General features: G+C 41.5%; 1 protein-coding gene across 3 annotated transcripts in view; it reads right to left on the bottom strand.

Moving 5' to 3' along the window:
• The window catches only part of Memo1 (mediator of cell motility 1), a 113876-nt gene extending 92720 nt beyond the window's left edge, over positions 1-21156 (bottom strand). The window contains exons 1-2 of one of the 3 annotated variants that reach the window (XM_063230205.1): positions 21086-21156; positions 20314-20391 (exon numbers count right to left, since the gene is read on the bottom strand). In XM_063230205.1, the coding sequence (XP_063086275.1) occupies positions 20314-20374 (61 nt within the window). In that variant the 5' untranslated portion in view covers positions 20375-20391; positions 21086-21156. Of the gene's footprint in view, positions 1-20313; positions 20392-20915; positions 21053-21085 lie in introns of those variants that run through there. The other 2 variants (XM_063230188.1, XM_063230208.1) reach the window with 2 other exon arrangements.
• Positions 21157-22446: the final 1290 nt, after the last annotated feature.

The raw sequence follows: 22446 nt of genomic DNA, 5'->3' as shown, positions 1-22446 counted from the left end.
GCCCCTGAATCACTACTCCTAGAGAAGGTTAGTGATTTGACAGATCTGTGGGCACCACAGACTACTCTCAACAGAGCTAAAAACCATCAGAGTAAAAGGTAGTTTCAACAACGCTTCCTAAATGGCTGCCCATTTCAACCACACTCTCTTCCCAGCACGTTGGTATGCAGCAGTTGAGATCTGTGTCCCTTTCTTTCCGGTAATAAATGTTCATTACTCAAAGTAACCTAAACATATCTGTAATGGAACAATATACCAACTGACTTGTGGTATAAGAGCTACTTTCCTGGATGTTAAAAATAATCACCAAACAGATGTTCTTTCTTACTACATTTTGCATAATTTTCTAAAATATTGTGATGTCTATCAATCTTGTACTCAAACTTCAAATTTTGGTCCAATACAGTCACAAACAAGAACCAACAAAGAAAAGCAGCTACAGCAACAAAATCAGTGCTTATTCCTACATGGAAAACTCTCACATTTTACTCTAAAGAAAGTTCCTGAGAATTCAATTTGAGACTTACTTCACTTAACTGTAACAAATTTGTTCCCCAAAAACCAAACAGATGAAACAACAACTCAGAAGGAGGAAAGAGATGGATTGTTACAAATAGACTCTGAGACATCTCAAAGAAATGACACACAATGATTTGACAGATCTGGTATTGTGCACCACAGACTATGCTCAACAGAGCTGAAAAAGACTTTACATTTAAACAAACACTTTGTATTCAAAGATGAAAAATTATTTTAAAATTGAACTTCAATGAAAGCTAAACAAACGAAAATTTTATATAGCATGTCAGGATATTCCAGGATGAATACAGATGACAACAAATGAAAGCAACTGTACAATAAAAAAAACTCAAGGGACAAGGATCAGCTGAAAAGTTTAGTAGCCTTCCAAAGTTATTTAACTTTGGAAAAACAAAACTGTAAGTCTAAAGACACAAGGCACTACATATAAACCTATAACGTAGCTGGCAAATCTGTTTCACACTAAGGTTTGGGTTAATAACTAAGCTTACTTTACATGTAAGTGGAGTTGAACAAATTAGCAAATGGTGGATGAGAACAAGGTTTCTTAGGATTGAAAGAATCATGAATAAGTAAGGGATCAGAGTTGGAGAAACGAGTAGAACTCATTTTTAATATATACATGGACAAAGAAATTAGTATAATGAAACAACTTTTAGAAGCAGTGACATCAAGTAGCTATAAACAGCCAGTACTCAAATCTTAGGTTCTAAATAACATTTTCCAATAAAAACAAAGCAAGACTCCTAGCAGAAATGGTATACTCTACAGATAGGGCAATAAAACACAAAATGAGCCTGCAACATCTTGCAGACATCAAGAATGTAGTAATAGGGGCTGGAGATTTAGCTCAGCGGCATAAGCGCCTGCCTTGCAAGCAGGCAGCCGTGAGTTCAATCCCCGGTACCGATAAAAAGGAAAAAGACAAAAAAAAAAAAAAAAAAAAGAATGTAGTAATAATCAAAAAAATGACATGCAAAGAGGATGCAAAAATCTAAATGAAAATCTTCCTAATGGCTAAAGCTAGAAAAATTTGAGGAACAAAACAATATAGGATTGGATTACTTCACATAGTACAAAATAAATATATAGTACACACACACACACACACACACATACATATGAATGAATAAATGATTGAGTAAATAACTGGGAAACAGGAACAAATCTTCCTTAAAGAGGAACTCAAATAATATATGTAGCTATTTCCCCCTATAAAAGTGGGGGCTGAACTTTAATGATTCATCTTCAGAGAACAGAATATAGAAATAAGAAGATAGTAATTTTACTGCAGAGAAAACTGAAAAACACTCCCTATCTTAAAGCAAATGACCAAGTATAACCTCATAGTTTATATCATGTACCCCCAACATTTAATAAGAAAATTTCACTTCCATGGTTTTCATCCCCAAAACCCGTAATCCCAGGATAACCACTAAGGAAAGAGAGAGAGAGAGAGAGAGAGAGAGAGAGAGAGAGAGAGAGAGCGCAACATTCTATAAAACTATCCCAGGATGATCACAAGAGGAAGAAAAAAACACTCAAACTGTAGCATGTCACAACTCTCTGGGCAACAAAAAGCAAAAATACATAACCAGATCAGAAGAGACTAAAGATAGGATCATGAACTGTAATGTGATACCGTGGACTGAATTCTAAAACAGAAAAAAACATGAGTATAAATACTGATGAAATCAAGTAGTGTGGAATTGCCTGTACAGACCAATTACTATTTTGAGTTTTAAAAAATTTACCACAGTAATGTAAGATATGAACATTAAAGAAACTGAATAAAAGATAAGTATAATCTCCTTGCAACTTTTCAGTAAAATCCAAAATTATTTCCAAGTTAAAAGGTTACTAACATAAACATAACTAGCACAAAAATCAGGATTTTAGAATAAGGGCCAATATCGCCACTAAACCTTGAGTGTCACTATTTTCCAACACAATTATTAAAGTACTATGTGGTCTCCATGGGTCATTTAAGAAAAGAGAAAATATGACATTTATTTTTTTTAAATAAAAAGTAGATCATATAGTTCTAAATCTCTAAAATAACATATTAACACTGAAAATGGCAATTTAAATAAGTAATAACCCACTTTTTAAATAGTCTTATAAATGGTACATATTTTAGCCTTATTTATTGCATACTTATTTTCCATCAGAAATTAGAGCTGCAAAAAAAAGAAATTAGTGCTGCAAACTTTTTTAAAAAGAAATGTTTTGTATTCTACTGGTTCTAACAACTGTTTAGAATCACTTAACAGTAAACTTCATATTCTAAGGGTGATTTTATATGCCAAAATCCTTAGCATATTAATTAACAACAAAATACTTTATGTAAAGTCTTTATTCATAAATATAACTGTTACCTTCACTTTTTTTCTCTTTTTTAAACAAGGCTCAAAAACAATCACACTGCTAAGCAGTGGAAAAGTACTCCAGTGTCCCTCTGGTCACAAGCAAGTCACCACAAAGCCCTCCCCAGGTAAGAAGCACCGTGGTGTGAAGGAAGGGCCTCACAAGGCCAGACAGGCCAACGGGCCTCACCAAAGGAGACCAAGCCTCAGCTGTCCCTGAGGTGCCCTGCTGCATCTCCAAGGGTTAAAGTACCAGTGGTGGGCAATCTCAGTGTCCTACGCTTTCTCAGGTCCAGTACCTGTGTAAAGCTCCTCTGGAGCTCATGGTCCTCTCTGCATGGTAGCGTTCCTGAGGCTTTGCAGGGGCAGCACCTGCCTGTCATAGACATCACCAATGTTCACTCTGCCAGCAGGCGGTGGGTAGTTGTCAGCTCGGGCTGCAAGGCCTCAAAGATCTAGTAGATAATACTCACAGGCAGCTCTGTTGGTGTCCTGTCAGGCAGTGTCCAGGACCATGACCAGTGTGTGGTACCATCCTCAAAGTGCCTACCAACTACCTTGAGGCAGCACAGCACCTCCATCAAGGGTGTCAAGGACCTCTGTCAGTTCCTGGTTCTGAAGGAGGAGCATCTCATGCCTCTGTTAGGAGGCCATTAGCTATAGTGGCTCCTGCTCTCTGCACATGAGGAACAGGCTCCTTCTCAGCCTTCTTTTCCTGCTGTGCTAAAAAGTTTGGGTCACCATCATCTCCAATGCTTCAGATACATCCAGGCTCTTCCTCCGTGGGCCCTTTACTGGATGTTGGCTTAGTTTTCCTTGACTTGGTTTTCTTTTCTATCTGTGGCATCTTCCTGACCATGCTTTTGTCATGAAAGGTGGCCAAGTCTAGCTCAGGTGGTACTGCATGCACTGTGTCTCTCCAATGAAATGGCCTGCATGTCCCCTACCTGTGCCACTGCCAACCAGGGCTCCCTCAGGCAGTTGGCTGACTCTCCTTGACTCTGAGGGGTCTGCAGCAAGAGTCTTCCTGGAAGCTTTCCTCTTGTACTGCAAGTAGCAGAACTCCACCACTCTCCCACCTTGTCGTACTCTTCCTCTTCTGGCCCTGGACACAGTGGGGATGCTGGGCCCCGACTGCAGGGGGCAGCGCCTCCCTGCACCACACCTAGAGGACGCCACCATTTCCCACCTTCCTCTAAAGGCCCAGCTCACCAATTCATTATCTTGAGTGACCAAAATCATTATCTGTTCTTTGAGTAACCAAAATCATTTTCTTCCACACATTCTTTACACTTACTCATCAACTTACAATGAATTTACTTAACAAAATTTGCAAAATGTTTACGATACACAGTACTAGGGCTATTTCTGGTTTGGAGGATATAATAGTTACTAAGACAGGCAAGTCTATGTTCTCACAAAGCATATGTACTAGAGAGAGAGATACTAATTAAGTAAACAAACAAGCATGTCTAGGAAGGGAGAACAGGAAGCTCAATGGCTTTCAGGTAGGAGTGAAGCATACTGAAGGAACCCAAAATAAAAATGTGCCAGTGTTTCCTGAAAGTTTCTTCAATTTTGGTGGTTACTGTTTGAATTAGAATATCAAAAATAGTTATTGCCAGGCATGATGGCACAATCCCATAACACTGAGGAGGCTAAGGCAAGAGAATCAGTGAAATTAAGGCCAGCCTAGACAACATAATGAATTCAAAGCGAGCCTGAGCTCCTGTCTCCAAAAGGGAAAAAAAGTAACTGAGTAAAGTAAGTGCCATATTAGCAGTTAGCAAACTACAGCAGTAGTCCCATTTTTCGCTTACAAAATTAAGACAAAGCAAATTTCACTTAAGAATGTCCTTGATAGGGGCTGGGGATTTAGCTCAGCGGCATAAGTGCCTGCCTTGCAAGCAGTTGCCCCGGTACCAATAAAAACGAAAAAGACAAAAAAAAAAAAAAATGTCCTTGACAGAACTGTAAATATTACACATTAAGTCTCAATCCTTCAGTAGACAGTTTTTCATATTCTCCACAATAAAATGGATACTTCAAGGAATAGCATTCATAAGACTGAGATGCAAACTAAACTGACGACTTTTCTTATGGAACCTAACTCCTCCTGAAAGAACTGACAAATACTGTTAATTAATCTTGGGTATCTCAGGCTGGGGATTTAGCTCAGCAGCATAAGTGCCTGCCTGGCAAGCGTAAAGTCATGAGTTCGCCAAAAAAAAAAATCTTGGGTATCTGACGATTATTTCCAAAAAAAGGAACAGCAAGTTTATCACATCAAGAAAAACAAACAAATCAGGCACAGTGGTGCGTATCTGTAATCCCAGGACTCTGGATGTTAAGGGTAGAGAATTGCACCAAATTCAAGGCTAGCTTGGGCTACCTAGTGAATTCAAAATCAGCCTGATCTACATAGGGAAATAATGTCTCAAAAAACAAATACAAAACAAAACAAAAGGCAAGAGGACAAGGGGCTGGGGATTTCGCTCAGCAGCATAAGCACCTGCCTTGCAAGCAGGCGGTCGTGAGTTCGATCCCCGATACCGATAAAAAATAAAAAAAATAAAAAAGACAGGAGGACAATAGGGGCAGCAACGAATAATATCTGCTAACTATAAAATTCAAACTTTGAAAAAATTAGAATTTTGTGCCTGTGTTTACCACCATGAGTTTAACAGCTTCCCAAACCAAAAAGACTTTTTTGAGGAAAATGGTGATATTAACAAATGTGATTCTTTGACAATAAATAATGTAATGTATAAACAGTTGATAGACCTATGTAATTCAAGGAACAAATATTTTCCAAATGACTAATGAATGCATAGTGTTTTTAAAAATCCTGCATAGATAAAAGATCCAAAGTAGAGGATAAACCAACCTGTAGGAAAATAAGAGTACGAAAAGATCAGCGTTACGGTTTCAAGTTCTACATTGTAATTAACGTTTAAGAAACTACCTTTAGGGTTTTACCATCTGGACTATGTTGACAGATTCACAGGTGTACTAAACCATGTGCAACTTAATGTATGTTAGCTGTGTCATTGTTAGCATTTCAGTGTAGTAAAGAAAGATAACCATGATCTGAAAAATCTATTAAAACACTCTGCCCTTTTCCAAATTTCTGTCTGCATGAGACCAGATTTTCTTAAAATGCTGCAAGCAAAACAGTATCACAAAACAGTACCACACATAAGAATCCAACTGTTTTCTATTAAGCTAGAACATTTAAAGTTATCTGCAAAATGTAATAAATACCAAAATTTTCATAATCCTTATCAGAGAAGACAATTCTTTTCATTAAAAATGTCACTTATGAGGGGCTGGGGATTTAGCTCAGCGGCATAAGCACCTGCCTTGCAAGCAGGCAGTCGTGGGTTCAATCCCCGGTACTGATAAAAAGGAAAAAGACAAAAAAAAAAAAAAAAAAAAAATGTCACTTGTGTTAACAAGCAATGAGTTTATGTCGGTTGGCTGGCTGGCTTTCTGGTGCCAACAAACCAACCCACAGGCCTCCTGTATGGTAAGCATTCATTCTACCACGGACCTGTACCCACAGTCTATTGTCCCCACCCCCAAACCCTAACCCCTTCACCCTTGGCACTAGGGACTGAACCCAGGGTCTTCACACTGAGTTACAATCCCAGCCCTTTTTATTCGGAGTCAGGATTTCACTAAAACACTAAATTACCCAGGTAGGGCTCAAACTTAAATTCTTCCTGCCTTACCACCCCAAACAACTGGGATTACAGACATGCACCATCATACCTGGCACTATTGTTACTTCTAAATGAATTTAAAGTAAACATTTTGCCTGGAATGATAAGCACAAAACTGTGATCCCAGCATTCCTTTGTAACCTCAGAGCCTCACTGTCACTAGTTCAAAGCCAGTCAAAACTACAATAGCGAAATCCACTCACCTAAAAAAGAGAAAAGAAACATTTTTAAACTTTCTCAGTTTATTGCTAAATTGGATAACCATTGATATATATAGTTCGGGGCTGGCGATTTAGCTCAACGGCATAAGCGCCTGCCTTGCGAGTGTGCGGTAGTGAGTTCGATCCCTGGTACCGATAAAAAAAGAAAAAGATATATATAGTTCACAGACACAAAACCTCTTTTAGAGTTGTCAGTAATTTTGAAAACTGAAGAGAGATTCTGAGACTGAAAGTCTGAAAAAACTGCTACAAAACAAACTACATTTTATTTAGTTATGCAGCTCTGGATCAGCATAACTCTCTTCCACTGAAGAATCACAATAAGGAAGGAAAAAAATATGATAAGCAGAATGACTTCCTATGTTATAATGTAAAAAGATCTCACATTTATATATTTGTTAAGTTCAAACAGGCAAAATTACACAAATGGTACCATGTGCTAGAAAAAGGCAATGACGACCATGTTCACATCTTCTCAAATATGCATAAGCAGCACACAGACACTCAACAGATTAGTAAAAGCCACCACCTAAAAAGGAACAGGGAACAGCATAATGGAGTTTCTCCAACCAGGTGTAGGGTGCATGCCTGTAATCCCAGCACTCAGGAGGCTGCAGCAGGAGAATCGCTGTGAGCTCAAGGCCGGCCCAGGTTACACAGTGAGACCCTGGCCCAATAAATAAATAAATAAACACATACATACACAAGTATTTTTTTAAAACAAGGAAAGGAAAGCAAAAAATAGGTGACAGAGAAGAGATGTTACCTAGAAAAATTCCAGATTTCACTTATACTATCTTATCTTTAGGAAATAAATAGTACAGAAAAATATACATATCTTCTAAATGAAAAAGGTACATAAGAAAGTCCAATCTATCTAAACTTAGAAGCCTGCATTATGCATAGTGAGCATTTCCACTACAATTCACTGTCATCATCACTATTTTTCTTAATCTATGTACTAGACAATACTATTGGGTGAAAAAAAAATTAGAAGCCTAAAATTTGGGAAGGAGGTAAAATTATTAAAGCATGCAAACGATACGACTATATTCCTGGATAAACTGAGGACAGCCAACCAGAAAATGTTATAAATACAATAAAACTAAATAAAGCTATCATATACACAGCTTTCAAACATATAATTAGGAGGAAAAATATACACTGTACTAAGCAATACAAGAGATAAACACCTGGAAAAAGAGAAACTTTAAAATATAAATTCTCCCAAAATTCATTTATAAGATTCTAATAAAAAATTTAATAATGTTACTACCTCCATTGATAGTTTTACTTCCCTTCCTAATTTTAGGCTTCTAATCTTTTTCTTACCCAACAGGACTGGCTAGTACACGCATCAAGAAGAATGCTTAAAAGTCCAATAAACAAATCAGGAATGCTGACATATGCCTGTAATCTGAGAACTCTGAGAGGCAGAAAGATCACAAGTTCAAATGGCAGAGTATCCTCTTAGCAAATACAAGGCCCTGGATTCAATCTCTCACTCCAAAAAACACAGAAAGAAACAAGAAAGAATTGCAGAAATCTGCACAGGGACCTGCCAAAGTGGTTGCCTTAATGTCAACCTGCACATGTATAAGGTAAAACTATATAAAACTAGGGGCTGGGGATTTAGCTCAGTGGCACAAGCGCTTGCCTGACAAGGTTGAGTTTGATTCCCCGGTATAATAAAAGCAAAATACAAAGCACAATGAGCTACATTCCCAGTCCTTTAAAAAAAATTAAAAAACTATATAAAACTAAGTACGGAAAGGGCCAGAGACTTAGCTCAGTAGCATAAGCCGCCTGCCTGCCTGGCAAGCGAGAGGTCCTCAGTTCTGATCCCCAATATGAGGGTGAGGGGAAGACAAGGAAAACCTCCCGGAGAAGGGGGAACTGGAGTGGAGAAGGGAAGGGAAGCAGCAGGCAGACCACATACCAAGCTCAATGAGACCTCAGTGGATAGAATTTACAGTCCAAAAAAACCCAAATATCTACAGCAAATAAATTAATTTTCAAAAAGGGTGAAAAGATCGCTCAATGAGGAAAGAAAAGTTTCTTCAAAAAATACTGCAGTATAGCACATAAGAGGCTTAGGTAGGGTGCTCCCTTGAGCCCTCTGGTTCAAGACCAGCCTTGTCAACATAATGAGATCCATCTCAAAAACAAAACAAGACACTGCTGAAACAAGTGGACAGTCATATACAAAAGATGGAAGTTAAACCCCTGCCTCACACCACAACTCTACATACAAAAATCAACTCAGCCAGGGTCAGCGCCATTCACAGGCCACAGGGAGGAGAACAAGAAGCCAGACACTTCCGGTGAGTCAGCACCATGAGCAGGCAGCTGGGAGGACAATCAGACACCTACCCCTCCCCGGTACATGGGATCTGGGGAAATACAGGCTGAGATGACAGATACTGAAGTACAATACAACTTAATGTTTATAGTCTTTAGTGTTGCACTGACTTTGCAGGCTTTTAAAGCAGGTAATCTGATCATCCTCCCAGAGGGTAACAATACACAGCGAGCATCTAGGGGGGTCTCCTGAAGATGGTAGCCACTGCTAATTCCCTATTATCTTGTTTTAAAGTCCTGTATCATTTTCATTGTTTTGTTTGGTTTGGTTTGGTTTTATTCTGTTTTGTCTTGTTTGACTTTATTATATCTGATGGCATGGGCAGCTATTTCAAAGATAACAAGATATATTATGATAGCTATTTCAGATTTACTATTATTTTGTTTTCAAGTCCTGTATTGCGTTCATTATTTTGTTTTTATCGGTTCTGTTCTGTTTTGTTTGCTTTTCCTATGTCTGATGGTATGGGCAGCTATTTTGAAGACAACAAGAAGCATTATGGTAGTCATTGTTGATTTCTTGTTATCTTGTTTTGAAATCCTGTATCATCTACACTATTTTGTTTTGATAGGCTTTGTTGTTTTATTTTGCTTGATTTTATTCTCTTTAAAATAAAAAAAAAATGTAAAACTTATCCATGTGTGGTGGCACATACCTATAATTCTGGGAGGCTAAAGCAGGACTGCTGAGTTCAAGGCCAGCCTGGACTACACAGCAAGACCTTGTCTTAAAAAAAGAAAAAACTCAAAATAGATCACCTACCTTAATGTAACAGTTCAAAGTAAGAAACTGTTAAAGGAAAACAGAAGCAAATCCTTTATTTTGTTGGACTTAGCAATGATATCTTACATATGAAACCAACATCACAAGCAATAAAGGAAAATTAGCAAAACTGATCTTCACCCACATTATGAACTCTTATAGATCAAAAGATATCATCAAGAACATGAAAAGCACCAACTGCTGTGGCTACTCAGGAATTTGAGGCATGAAGAATGCAAGTTTGAGGCCACTCTGGGAAACATAAAAAGATCCGGTCTCAAAAAAACCAAAAAAAAAAGCCAGGCGCGATGGTGCAAGCCTACGATGCCAGAGGATCATTGTGAGTCAAGACCATCCTGGGCTGTAAAGTGAGCCCAAGGCCAGCCAGAGCAGCATAGCAAGACCCTGTCTCAAAAAGACAAAAGGGCAGGGTTGGTAATGGAGCTAAGTGGCAAAACACCCCTGGATGGAAGGGGAGAGGGTTAAGAATCCATAGAATGAGAAAAAATACTCACCAACTACATACCTGATAAGGAATTAATACTATATTCACAATACACAGTGTTTAAAACTCAAAAACAAAGCAAAGGCCTTGAACAGATATTTTTCCAAAACTGGCAAAAAAATGGCTTATAAGCATATAAAAAGATGTGATATCATTACAGAAATTAATCAACACCACAAGGTCACAACTTCACATCATGATCAAAACTTTTTTTTTTTTTTTTTGAGACAGGGTCTCACTATGCAGTTCAGGCTGGCCTTGGACTCACTTTGTAGCCCAGGCTGGCCTGGAACTCACAGCAATCCTCCTGCCTCAGCCTAGCAAATGCTGGGATTACAGGTGTATGCTACCACACCCAGCAATAGCTATTATTTAAAAGAAGAAAACAGCAAGTGTTGTCAAGGGAATTGAGAAACCGGAATGTTCATGCACTGGCACTAGGAATGTAAAACAGTACAGCTGCTAAGGCCAGCTGAGCAGTGAGCAAAAGGTTAAACATAAACAGGGTGCGGTGCGCACCGGTCCTCCTAGTATTCTAAGAGGCAGAATCAGGAGAATCATTTGAGCCCAGCTTGGGCAATTTACCAAACAACCTATCCTGTCACAAAATTAAAAAGGACTGGCAATGTAGCTCAGGGTGAAACTCTGAGAAGGAAAAAAAGTTAAATGCAGAATTACCGTATAACCCAACAATTCCAACCTAGGTATATATTCCTGAAAGAATGTAAAACACAGACTGAAAATACTTGTGCATCCGGTGCATACCAGCACCGTTCACCATAAACAAAAGATGAAAGACAATCCCAGTATCCATCAATGGATGAATAAACTACAGTGTATACCTAAATATTATTCACCTCAGAAATGAAATTATAATCCAACATGAATGAACCGTGAAAATATTATAATAAGTGAAACCACACTCAGAAGGATTTTAAGTACAATGGTGGTCACCAGGGGCTGGGAGAGTGGACGCGGGAGTGTTCAGTGGATACTGACTTTCAATTGGGGAAAGTGAAAAACTTAAAGATGAATTAGTGAGCATACACTGACTATACTCAACACCACAGATTGTATACTTAAATACTGTTAAACTGGTAAATTTCATTATATATAATTTAATACAAAATTTTAAGTCTCTTTAAACCTAGAGCCTTGCCAGACAGCTTATGCTAAGAATATGAGTGCGTTCTTGTTTTTATTTTCCTGGTACTCTAACTAAAAGGTAGGTAAGTTTCCCTGGTTTGCAGTACTTTGTACTAGTCACTGAACCACTCACTGATGGAGAATTAAACAATAGCAGAAGGCTGCTGGACACTTCTTATCTGATTCCTTCTGGCCTCCATCTTATGTGACTTTCCTTTGCCTAATTTTAATATGTATCTTTTGTCTGTAATAAATTGTACCCTTAAGGATAACAACTCTTCTGAGTTCTTTGGGTCTAACAAGTCATCAAACTTGAGAGTGTAGTTTTAGTGAACCCTGCCTGACACAGTCATAAAAGCATACCCCATGTAAAATCAATCATGAGAAAGCTAGATTTGTCTTAATTAAAACAAGAAACACCTTAGAACTAGAAATATTATCAGGTATAAAGACAGATATACACAGCTTGGTGACACACATCTAATCCCAGTACCCTGGGAAGCTGAGAAGACTCACAAATTTGAGCCCAGCCTGGGCAACTTAGGAATTAGTGAACTCTTTCAAAGTAAAAAAATTTTAAACGATTGAGATATAGCTCAGTATGAAGGCCCTGGGTTCAATCCTCAGTACTGTTTTTTTTTCCAAGGAGGGGATGCACAATGATAATTCATCAAGAATACCAAATTTAACCAGATGCTGTGGTACTAAGTACTGAGGAGGCTGAAGCAGGAGACAGCAAGTTCAAGGGCAGCATGGGTTATATATTTAGACCTTGCCTCCAAAAAAAAGGGGGGGGGGACCTTACTTCAAATATATATACCAAATGATGAGATTCAAAATACATGACAGAGTGGGCCAGGGAGTATTAATCTGACTTACATTTTTAAAAGATCCCTCCCTCTGTGAAAAGTATAGAAAAACAGAAGGAAAGTAGCAGCCAGGAAGAAGTTCTGGCAGTGACAGAAGAAATGGCCAAAGCCAGAAGTTATGGCACAGAACTATAACCCCAGCGCTCCAGAGGCTGAGGCAAGAGGAACTGCAAATTCAAATCCAGCCTATGCGTTCAAGGCTATCCTGGACCACAATGCAAGATCTCACGGCCAAAAAAGGGTGTGGGAGAGAAGAGGGAGGAGGAGGAGAGGAAAAAGAAAAGGAGGAAGAAGAAACTGGCTAAAACCACAGGTCTTAAGCCAAATTTACATGTATGTGTCCCAAAAATGCTCAATATTTACATCCATTTTGAAATGCCTTTCCCCCTCTAAGTCTGTAACTCCATTCCTACAATGGCTCAAGCATACACTGAGGAGATAGCTGTGACTCCTCTTTTTTTCTTGTGCCCTATTTCAAATATATCAACAGATTCTCTCAGCTCTACCTTCAAAACACATCCAGAAGCCAATCATTTCCCTCGTCTTCAGGGGTACCACTATCATCTATCATTTGGATGACTTTCCTCCTTCCTGGCCTCCCGGATTCTACCTCTGGCACTGCCTTTACCAGTCCCCAACCTTAGAACACTTAGTATGCAGCCAAGTGACTCCACTGCTTAAAACTTTCCAATGGTCTCTCCCACAAGTCAAGGCCTTTCAGTGGTTAAGAACCAGTATTATGGGATGGGGACTTAACTCAGAAGCACAGTGCCTGCATGGCAAGCACAAAGTCCTGGGTTCTAATCCCCATAACCAGAAAAAAAACCTAACATTGTCCGGCCACAACCCATCTGTGCCCACACTCCGGCCACGCGATTCATCACACTACCTATTTGGTTGGAAGTCTCATCTCCTTGCTGTTCCTCAAACATCCCATGTCCCTTCCACCCTCACAATCTATAAGCTTGCTACACCCCTTGCCCAAAACTATCCATTCCCAGACAATCTGCAAGACTTTTTATTTTTTCACCTAGTTCAATTTTTCACTCAAGGTCATCGCAGTGAAGTCTGCCCTTTCCATGGTACTTAATACTGCAAACTCCACACCAAGGCCTTTTCTGTCCCCTGTACGCCAGCCTTATTTAGTTATCCTCCAGGGCGCTTTTCTCCACCTCGCCTGCTATACTACATTTTACCTATTTACTGCATTTATTGTCTGTCTCCCCAGTTAAAATATAAACCCTGGGAATGCTGTCTGTTTCGGTCGCTGTTATCTACCTCTAACCTCTAAAGCAGTACATTTCACAAAATAAAAGTCAATTTGTTCATTAGAGTCACTAAATGTTAAAGCCTCTTCAGAAGTGCCAAGTTTGTTGGGTCCAATTCACAATCTACGACTAGCCTAATTTAACTATGCCAATTTTTTTACATTAATACCATTCAATTCTTGTTTTAATTATACTTTTTTTTAATGTTATAATCCAAGACATTGACTTGACGATTATTAAAAGCGCTTACTGAATCCACACAGCTCAAACTTGTTCCTCTTGCTGGGCAGGGTTGCACACTCTTGTAATCCCAGTACTCTGGGAGGCTGAGGCAGGAGGATTACAAGTGAGCCTAGTCTGGGTGACTTATCAAGACCCTGTCTCAAAATAAAAAAGGGTTGGCATTTGTAGCTCAGTGTGAAAACTCTGGATTCAATTCCCAGTGCTGCAAAAATGAAAGAAAAAAGCCTCTTATTCTCTTTATTCTTACTTCAGCTACAAGAGTCCTAAATTTAAATCTTAGCTCTACCATTTACTAGTCCTATGCCTCAGGCAATGAACCCTCCTCCTCCAAGACTTAGTTTCTCTTCTATAAAAGGCAGGATATGGGTGGATCAAAGACTTGCTTGTCTTATTCTACAGCTAATCATGGAATTGTAAAAATCAAAACTACATGATAAAATGCTCTGTAAGCAACAAATGGCTTGTACAAGCACAAGTTAAACATTCACAATGCAGTTTAGGGAAATCTCTGAAGTGAGGGAGAAAAGTCCTGTGTTTGGGCAGCCTATCTTGGTACTCCCTGCCTGCGTAGCAAACTCTAGTCAGAGTCAGACTGGCTCTTCCACTTACTTGTCCTACCTTAAACAGGTTACTCGACTGAGTTGTTATTTCCACATCCGTAAATGGTGACAACACCAACATTCTAACATCCTTCTGAAGAACAGTGATTCCATCCCAGTGTGTGACCCTGTGGCACACGTGCTGCAGCTGTTGGGATCACTGAAAACTCCAAAAGTTTCACCGTCACTCTTACATAAATACGGATAAAACGTACCTACAGAATACACTTAATGAAAGACAATTTTCTTGTCATTTTCATCTTCTTCAAAGGGACAAAACTCTCTAACACCAGACCGTATATACCACATGACTCAGACAAGCAGGACCTGACTTTTGACTACAGATTGTATGCGAAGGACAAGAAGGGAAATGAGAACCTGCAGGCACCAAGCAGCAGCGTTAGCAGTTTGCCTACTGAATGTGTCTTTTCCTTCTCACATTTCTCCAAAGTAAAATAACAGGATGAAATGTAAAGAAAAATCAGCATGTCACATTTGGTTTTATTCTCTTCAAACAAAGAAATAAGAACTGTAAGAGTAATAAAACCTAAAATGTGTAATTGTGATTATAAAAAGGAGAGGAAAAGAAAGTGCTCTAAAGGATATATCCGCATGTACATTTAAGTGTATAAAACAGATAACCGTATTCCCAAGTTTTTGTAGGATCACTGAGCAGAACTGTTTGCAGTCTCACTGTTTAAATGTCCACTTTGGATGCTTTAATTTTGTAACTTGAACAGCGACTTCTAAGATGACAATATGTAATCTATCAACTAGTGATTTCTTACTTTTTTTGAAATTTTGTATTATTTCTACCCTTTTTTCTGTTTTGCCTTTTTTCTCTTTAAATAAAATCCTTTAAAGAAAAAAAAGAAAGAAAGATCAGAACACAGAAAACTCTAATAACCTAAAAGAATTCATTTTAGCCAGGCGTGGTGGCTTACACCTGCAATCCTAGCAGTGGGGAGGCTGAGGCAGGAGGACCCTTGGGAGTTCAAGACCAGCCTGGGCTACAAAGTAAGCTCAGGGCCAGCCTGAACTGCATAGAGAGACCCTGTTTCAAAAAAAAAAGAATTCACTTTAGCCAGGTATGGTGGCTCTCAGCTTTAATCCCAGCTCTCAGGAGACTGAAGCAGGAGGATCACCATGACTTTAAGACTATCCTGAGCTACCTAGTGAGTTCAAGGCCAGCCTGAACTACAAAGCAAGATTTAAATGGTGATGTGTTCACACAACAGAATACAACATTTGAATGAGCAACATAACATGGATTAATCTTGCTAATGAGAGTGAGTAAAGGAAACTCAAAGAATGTGTACTAAACGATTCCACTTATGTAGCATTCAAAACACGCAGAAGTTTTCTAGAAGAAACTTGTATGAGAGGGGGAGTTCTGACACTAATAAATTTGGGGAGGCTGGGTCCTAATCACATAATGTGTTTATTCTGTAAAAATTTACGGGGCTGGGGATTTAGCTCAGCGGCATAAGCGCCTGCCTTGGAAGCAGGCAGTCGTGAGTTCGATCCCTGGTACCGGTAAAAAGGAAAAAGACAAAAAAAAAAAAAAAAAAAAATTAAAAAATTTACCTAGCAGTACAACTTTTCAAAATGCAAATAGGTACCAAATGGGGACATCAGGACTTCTAGTCCTTTCCTACCACCCATTCTATGCTCAGAAACTTGAGTGACAGTTCTACATCAGTGGTGGCAAGCCTACAGCATGCATGCCACAGAGGGCTATTTGTTAACACAATAGCTCTAAGAGCTATTGAGCTGGGTGTGCTGGAGTGCGCCTGTAATCCCAGCACTCAGGAGGCTGAGGCAGAAAATTACAAAGTGAGCTCAAGGACAGCCTGAACTGCATAATGAGACCCTGTCTCAAAGGACAAAAATAAAAAACAGGAGGGTCCTTGAGAGTTCAAGACCAGCCTGGGCTACAAAGTGAGCTCAAGACCAGCCAGAATTATTTAGTGAAACCCTGTTTTTAAATATAATAATAATAATAATAATAATATTCAGTCAATAAATTATTCAGACTGTAGTGGACAGAAGAAAAATTAGCAGAAAGAAGTCTGGTTAGAAGCCGGGCTCAGCAACCCATGCCTGTAACCCCAGCTACTAAGGAGGCTCAGGATGGAATATTCAAGTCCAGTCTGGACAACAAAGAAAGGCAAGAGTGTCTCCAAATAGAAAGAAACAAAAAGAGCCAGCAAGAGAGAAAAAGAGGAAGAAAGTGGGAGGGAGGAAAGAAGGCAGGCAGGCAGACAGACAGACAGACAGGACCAGCGATAGGTCAGTGGTAAACCACTAGCATAACACACTCAAGGCTCCAGGTTCAATGCCCACTACTGCAGGGGGGAAAAACAGTAGTCTGATTAGGACTCAGCTGTACCTGTCTTTAAAAAAAAACAACAAAGGTCCTGAAATAATGAAATGAAAACTACACCAATCCTAAGAAAATAGACTACAGGTACTGTCTACTAGTGGTCACAGTTAGAATCACCAACTATACCCTAGAGGTCAGAAAACTTTTTCTATAAAGATCCAAATACTGTAGTAAATATTTCAGGCTTTATGTTCCAAATATAGACTCTATTATATCTCTTGTTTTTGTTTTTTAAACAATCCTTTAAAAATTAAAACTATACTTAATGAACCATTTTTTAAAAAACAAACAAAAAGCCATAAGCTGGATTTAGGATGTGAGCCAGTTTGCTTATCCCTGCTAGACACAGGTAAAGTGAGGATTAACCTTCTTATGAGATTAATATTCCTAAAATGCTACTTGTATCATATTACTCCCCTACTCTGAAATCTCCATTGGTCCTCAAAGACCAATAAGTAAATTCAGTCTCTATGATGCCTAGCATTCATGGCATCTATACTCTAGCTCCAACCCACTAGTCTAAGCTCATGAACTATATTTATCAGAAACATTCCATTCTTATTAATTTGAGTTACTTATATTTACCTGCCTGTATCTTTGCAAAATTCCTCAACCCAGTTCCTTCTACAGCTCCAAACTTACCCAAACACCTTTCCTTCAAATCCTTCATCAAAACTCCTAAAAAGCACTATTTAAATATTTAATCACAGCTTTGAATTCTTCAAATAAAGTGTAAATTCCCCGTGAGTAGGAAACAATTTACCGCCTATTGCTGAATCTACCATACAAGGGGTAAATAAAATAGTATTTGTGGATATGTGACATGTATGCACACACTTTTTTCTCAAATACCTAGGTATCTATTTTTTTTTTTTTTTTTTTGTCTTTTTCATTTTTATCGGTACCAGGGATCGAACTCACGACCACACACTTGCAAGGCAGGCACTTATGCTGCTGAGCTAAATCCCCAGCCCCATAACTAGGTATCTAAAAGCAAATAGAAAAAATGAAATAAAAGCAAATAATGTTTCAATATTATGTAACTGAACACCTAAATTCTATGGACACAACCTGAACATTGCAAAAACCAAAGAATGACAGCCCACAAACACCTCTTTCCCATTCTTCACATGGTTTGAGGTCTAGTTACTAGACCAATCTAAAGTTTACTTAACTGTTAACTTTGACGGTTTGGTTTGGTTTGGTTTGGTTTGGTTTGGTTTGGTTTGGTTTGGTTTGAGACAGGGTCTCAATAATTTGCCCTGGCCGGGTTCAAACTTTCAATCCCCGGTCTTAGCCTGCCAGAGTACTGGGATTACAGACATGAGTCACAGCACCTGGCTTACTTCATTTATTTTTGAAGTACAAATTAAGCTTTTACAGTGACATTGCTTTAAATTCACCTTCAACCCTTCAACTATTACTCAAATTTAAAAAGTCTTAAAAGTGTACACACCCAAAAAGTCACATATATGGTCTGAATTTTAGTGATAAGTTTCTCCATGACAGTTCACATTACCAAAATGGTATTACTGAGATCATTCACTATTTAGGGATAGAAGAATTCTTTATTTTCATATTACATGAAAGTTTTAAGAAAACAATCCATTTTAGTTTAGTGTTGATAAACAACTACAATCACAGAATTTTTTGAGCTAAAGGATTCATTTTTTATTTGCAAACATATACTCAAATCTAAACCCAAGATGTGACCTATTACCAATTTAACTCCCCGAAGAATGGTCAAGAATCTATACAAATTCCTCCATAAATACTTGCCCACATTTCAATACAAACTATACCAAAAATTTGTAACATTTTAGCTGGCAATGCAGCTCAGCAACACATTTGCCTACATTACACAGGTCCTGGGTTCACTCTCTAGTACCTCCAAAAAAACAAAAAAAGTAAGGTACTATATACAAAACCTCAAGGAAAACACCAAAAAATGACTGAAAACAGACATTTTACTCTAATTTTAAACATAGTGGAGAAAAGCTTGTTTATAACCCACAAAGGGTATTATTATTCACTGAGTCACAGTATTAACAACTAATTAGAAGACAAGACTAGGAGCCAAAGACTCCCATTTCTCAATTTCTGTTCTACCACTGGCTTAGTTCACACAGAACGTGAAGAAGTGAACTGACATTCCGAAGCTATAAGACCTGATTGTTTATGAACTACCTTAGGACCATGAAGGAAAGCCACTGTAATTGTAAAATGTCCTATGTGCTTAATCCGAAACTATAGCTACCAGTTAGCAGTAGTTGCAAATCCAAAACTATAGCTACCAGTTAGCAGTAGTTGCAAATACAGCCATGGTTAAGTTTTTGTATCCTACAGCAAAACTGTTAGGAAGGTTCACGTATTAGCAAACTAGAGAGAAGATTTCTGTCCTAATCTTTGTTTTCTCAAAAACCGTGTTATTGGCCAATGCAACCTTTTGCGAGAGAAATCCAACTCAGACTAAGAAATCAGCTGTAGATATTAATAAGCTCACACCAAATGAATGAAAGCTATCAGGAATCACAAGAACTCACTGATAATAATAGCAAAAATGGGAACCTTGAAAATAATCCTAGAAAACAGTCACTTAACAACAGTTTTATTAAAAGACAGATCCCCACTTTTTTAAATTAAAAAAAAAAAAACTCCAAAATATTTTCAGGCAGGAGACAAGATGAAATGTGTTTAAAACCTGAACTAATTCTCTAGGTGGCTCTAGCACCTGCTTGGCGCTGAGAGACACGAGGGACTGGAGAGGCTGCTCAGGAAAAGTGCTGATGCCATCTCCAACTGCCCCTGAACGACAGTAACAATGCAAACACTGACAAAAGAGCCGGGAGGACACCCGAAGTCCCTGCCTGGCAGGACTTCCATCCGAGCCCCAACATACAAAGCGACAAGTCTCCGAAAGGCCCTTCCCTGACAGGTCTCGCGGGCGCAGACCTTCGGTCCACGGGCTACAGTGAGAAAGTCCTGCCCTCAGTCCTCCCGGACACGGGCACCGCGGCCAGCCTCCCACGAGCCGGCGGACCGCGAGGAGACCGCCTCTCGGGCTCCGAACGGCGCGGGGCCGCCGTCCTTCCCCGGGCAGCGGCGGGACGGCTGCCCCCGTGAGCCTGGCAGGCGACAAGTGCACTCAGTCGGAGCCCATACTGCGCCCGGGTGGGGGCGGCGCGGCGGCCCGGCCCGCGCCCTCCCCACGCGGTCCGCGTCCGGGTCCCGCCCGCCGCCGCCGCCGCCGCCGCCGCCGCCACCACCACCGCTGCGGGCCGGGCTGCAGACCTCGGCCGGCCGGGCGGCCTGGGGCCCTACCTGAGGCTGTGTACCAGCTCCCGGCGTGACTGGCTTCCCGGCAGACCACTCGGTTGGACATCTTGGTGCCTGTGCCGCCTATGGTGCACGAGGATGAATGAGGAGGTGGCGGCGGCGGCGGCGACAGGAGCGGCTCCGCGAGGGGACGAGACACCGCGGGCCCAGCCCAGGAGGAGGAGGCGGCGGCGGGGAGGGGATCGGCCCGGCCCAGGAGGAGGAGGAAGAAGAGGAGGCGGCGGCCCAGGAGAAGGCGGTGGCAACCGGGGCGGTGGCGGCAACAATCACCACAAACTCCGGCGGCCGCCGGAAGATGGGGCCCGCGGCGGCCTCACCCGAGCCCGGAAAGCCTGGCCCGGCCCCACAGTCGCCGCAGCAGCTCCCAGCCGGGGCTGGTTCCGCCGAGCCGCCCTCCCGGCCCCCTCCCCGCCCGGCCGGCCGGCCTCCCTCGCCACCGCGGGTGACCCCACCCCCGTGACTGCGCGCCCGCCCCGCCCCGCCCCCGCCCCCGCGGGGCTCCCCGCACCCACCCCGCCCCCGCCCGCCCCACCCCCACCCGGCGGGGCCTCTGCCGTCCGCCGCCCGCTGGCCCCGCCCCGCGCCACCTCCCGCCGCCGCGCGGCGAGGTTAACGGCGGAAACCGGGCAGGCCACACGGCATCCGGGGTCGGGCCGCCCCGCGAGGAGGCACGGCAGCGGCGGCTCCGCGCGCACGAAGCCCAGGGCCGGGGCCTGAACCGGGGAAGCCAGCCCCAGAGCCGCCGACGCCGCCTTACTCGCCACTCTCGCGGGTCCGGCCCACTGAGCATGCCCAGCACCGCTGCCGGGCCGCCGCGGACTCGCAACGCGCGCGCTCCGCTCTCCGGGCTTTAGCGCCAGCAGAGGCTGGGGGCAGGGCGCGGGCGCAGGACGCAGCCGCGAGGCAGCCCCTTTCCCCAGCCCGCCGCCTTCCCCCGAGCACGCCGCTGCGGCTTGGCCCGCAGGGCCCGGCCCTCGGCCCGCCGCTCCCGCGTCGTCGGTGGGCTGGCTCCTCGGGCTTTCAGCGAGACGTTTGGAGTCTGGCCGCGCCGCCACGAAGTTCGTTTGCAAAAGAGGCACATTGTAAAGTGTGCCTGCGGTACTGCTAGCGAAGTTCTTGCTTCGCGGGGTCACCCTTACCACCGTATATTTAACTTGTTCCGTGTTACATTCATGTAGGTGCGCGTCTCGTCTTCCTAAACTAGTATGCAAGAGCTAGCCTCCATGATTCCCAGCCGTAAAATGGAGCTAGCACTCAAGCCCTGTACCTAGGCTCACAAGAGTTAATGTGAAAGACGTGCAAGGTAGACATACGGCAGTGTGCCACGCTTCGCTTACATTTTACAAATCCCAGTACTCCCCATAAATGTCAGTACCAAGTCCATTAGCTAGGTGTAGTGCTAGGGCCTAGAATTTCAGCTACTCTGGAGGCTGAGGCAGGCGACCAAGCTGGGAAATTTAATGAGACGTCTCAAATTTTAAAAAATAAATTTAAAAGTGCGGTGTGGCACAGTGGTAAAAAGGGGCACTTCGTAATTGTGGCTGGAGGGGTTGGGGATTTAGCTCAGCGGCATAAGCTCCTGCCTTGCAAGCAGGCAGTCGTGAGTTTGATCCCTGGTACCGGTAAAAAGGAAAAAGACAAAAAAGTAATTAAAATTGTGGCTGGATTGCAGTAAAGGAGAGTACACCCAAGAGGTGTTGTGGCTGTGAGGTGCATCAGTCTTCAATGAAAGATCTAGGAGCTGGGGATTTAGCTCAGTGGCATAAGCGCCTGCCTTGCAAGCACATGGTCTTGTACCGATTTAAAAAAAAAAAAAAAGTGGAAGATTTAGGGCTAAAAACCATAAATTTTTTTCTATCCTAATTTCACAGTAAGCTTCTCTGGTAGAGTCCAACATAGATGGCTGGCTACCTAATATTCCAGCTTTAGGTTTCCCTAGTGTCATAATAATATACTGTAGTCTAAGGTTTTTTAAAGGCATTTTTCGGTTCCTTCTCCCACATTTTCCAACGTCAGGGCTCAGACTGCAACAGCTTAAGTCTAAGCCCTTCAGTGGGCCTATTAATGATACTCGACATTCTTTTTCTACATCGTTGTTAGGCTAAAATCTCCACTAAA

The sequence above is a fragment of the Cavia porcellus genome, unplaced genomic scaffold (assembly GCF_034190915.1).
Source record: "Cavia porcellus strain 051 isolate PalLab524CR breed Dunkin Hartley unplaced genomic scaffold, mCavPor4.1 scaffold_1, whole genome shotgun sequence".
Lineage (NCBI taxonomy): Eukaryota > Metazoa > Chordata > Mammalia > Rodentia > Caviidae > Cavia > Cavia porcellus.
The sequence above is the reverse complement of the archived record's forward strand: the minus strand, read 5'-3'. Positions and strand labels throughout refer to the sequence as shown.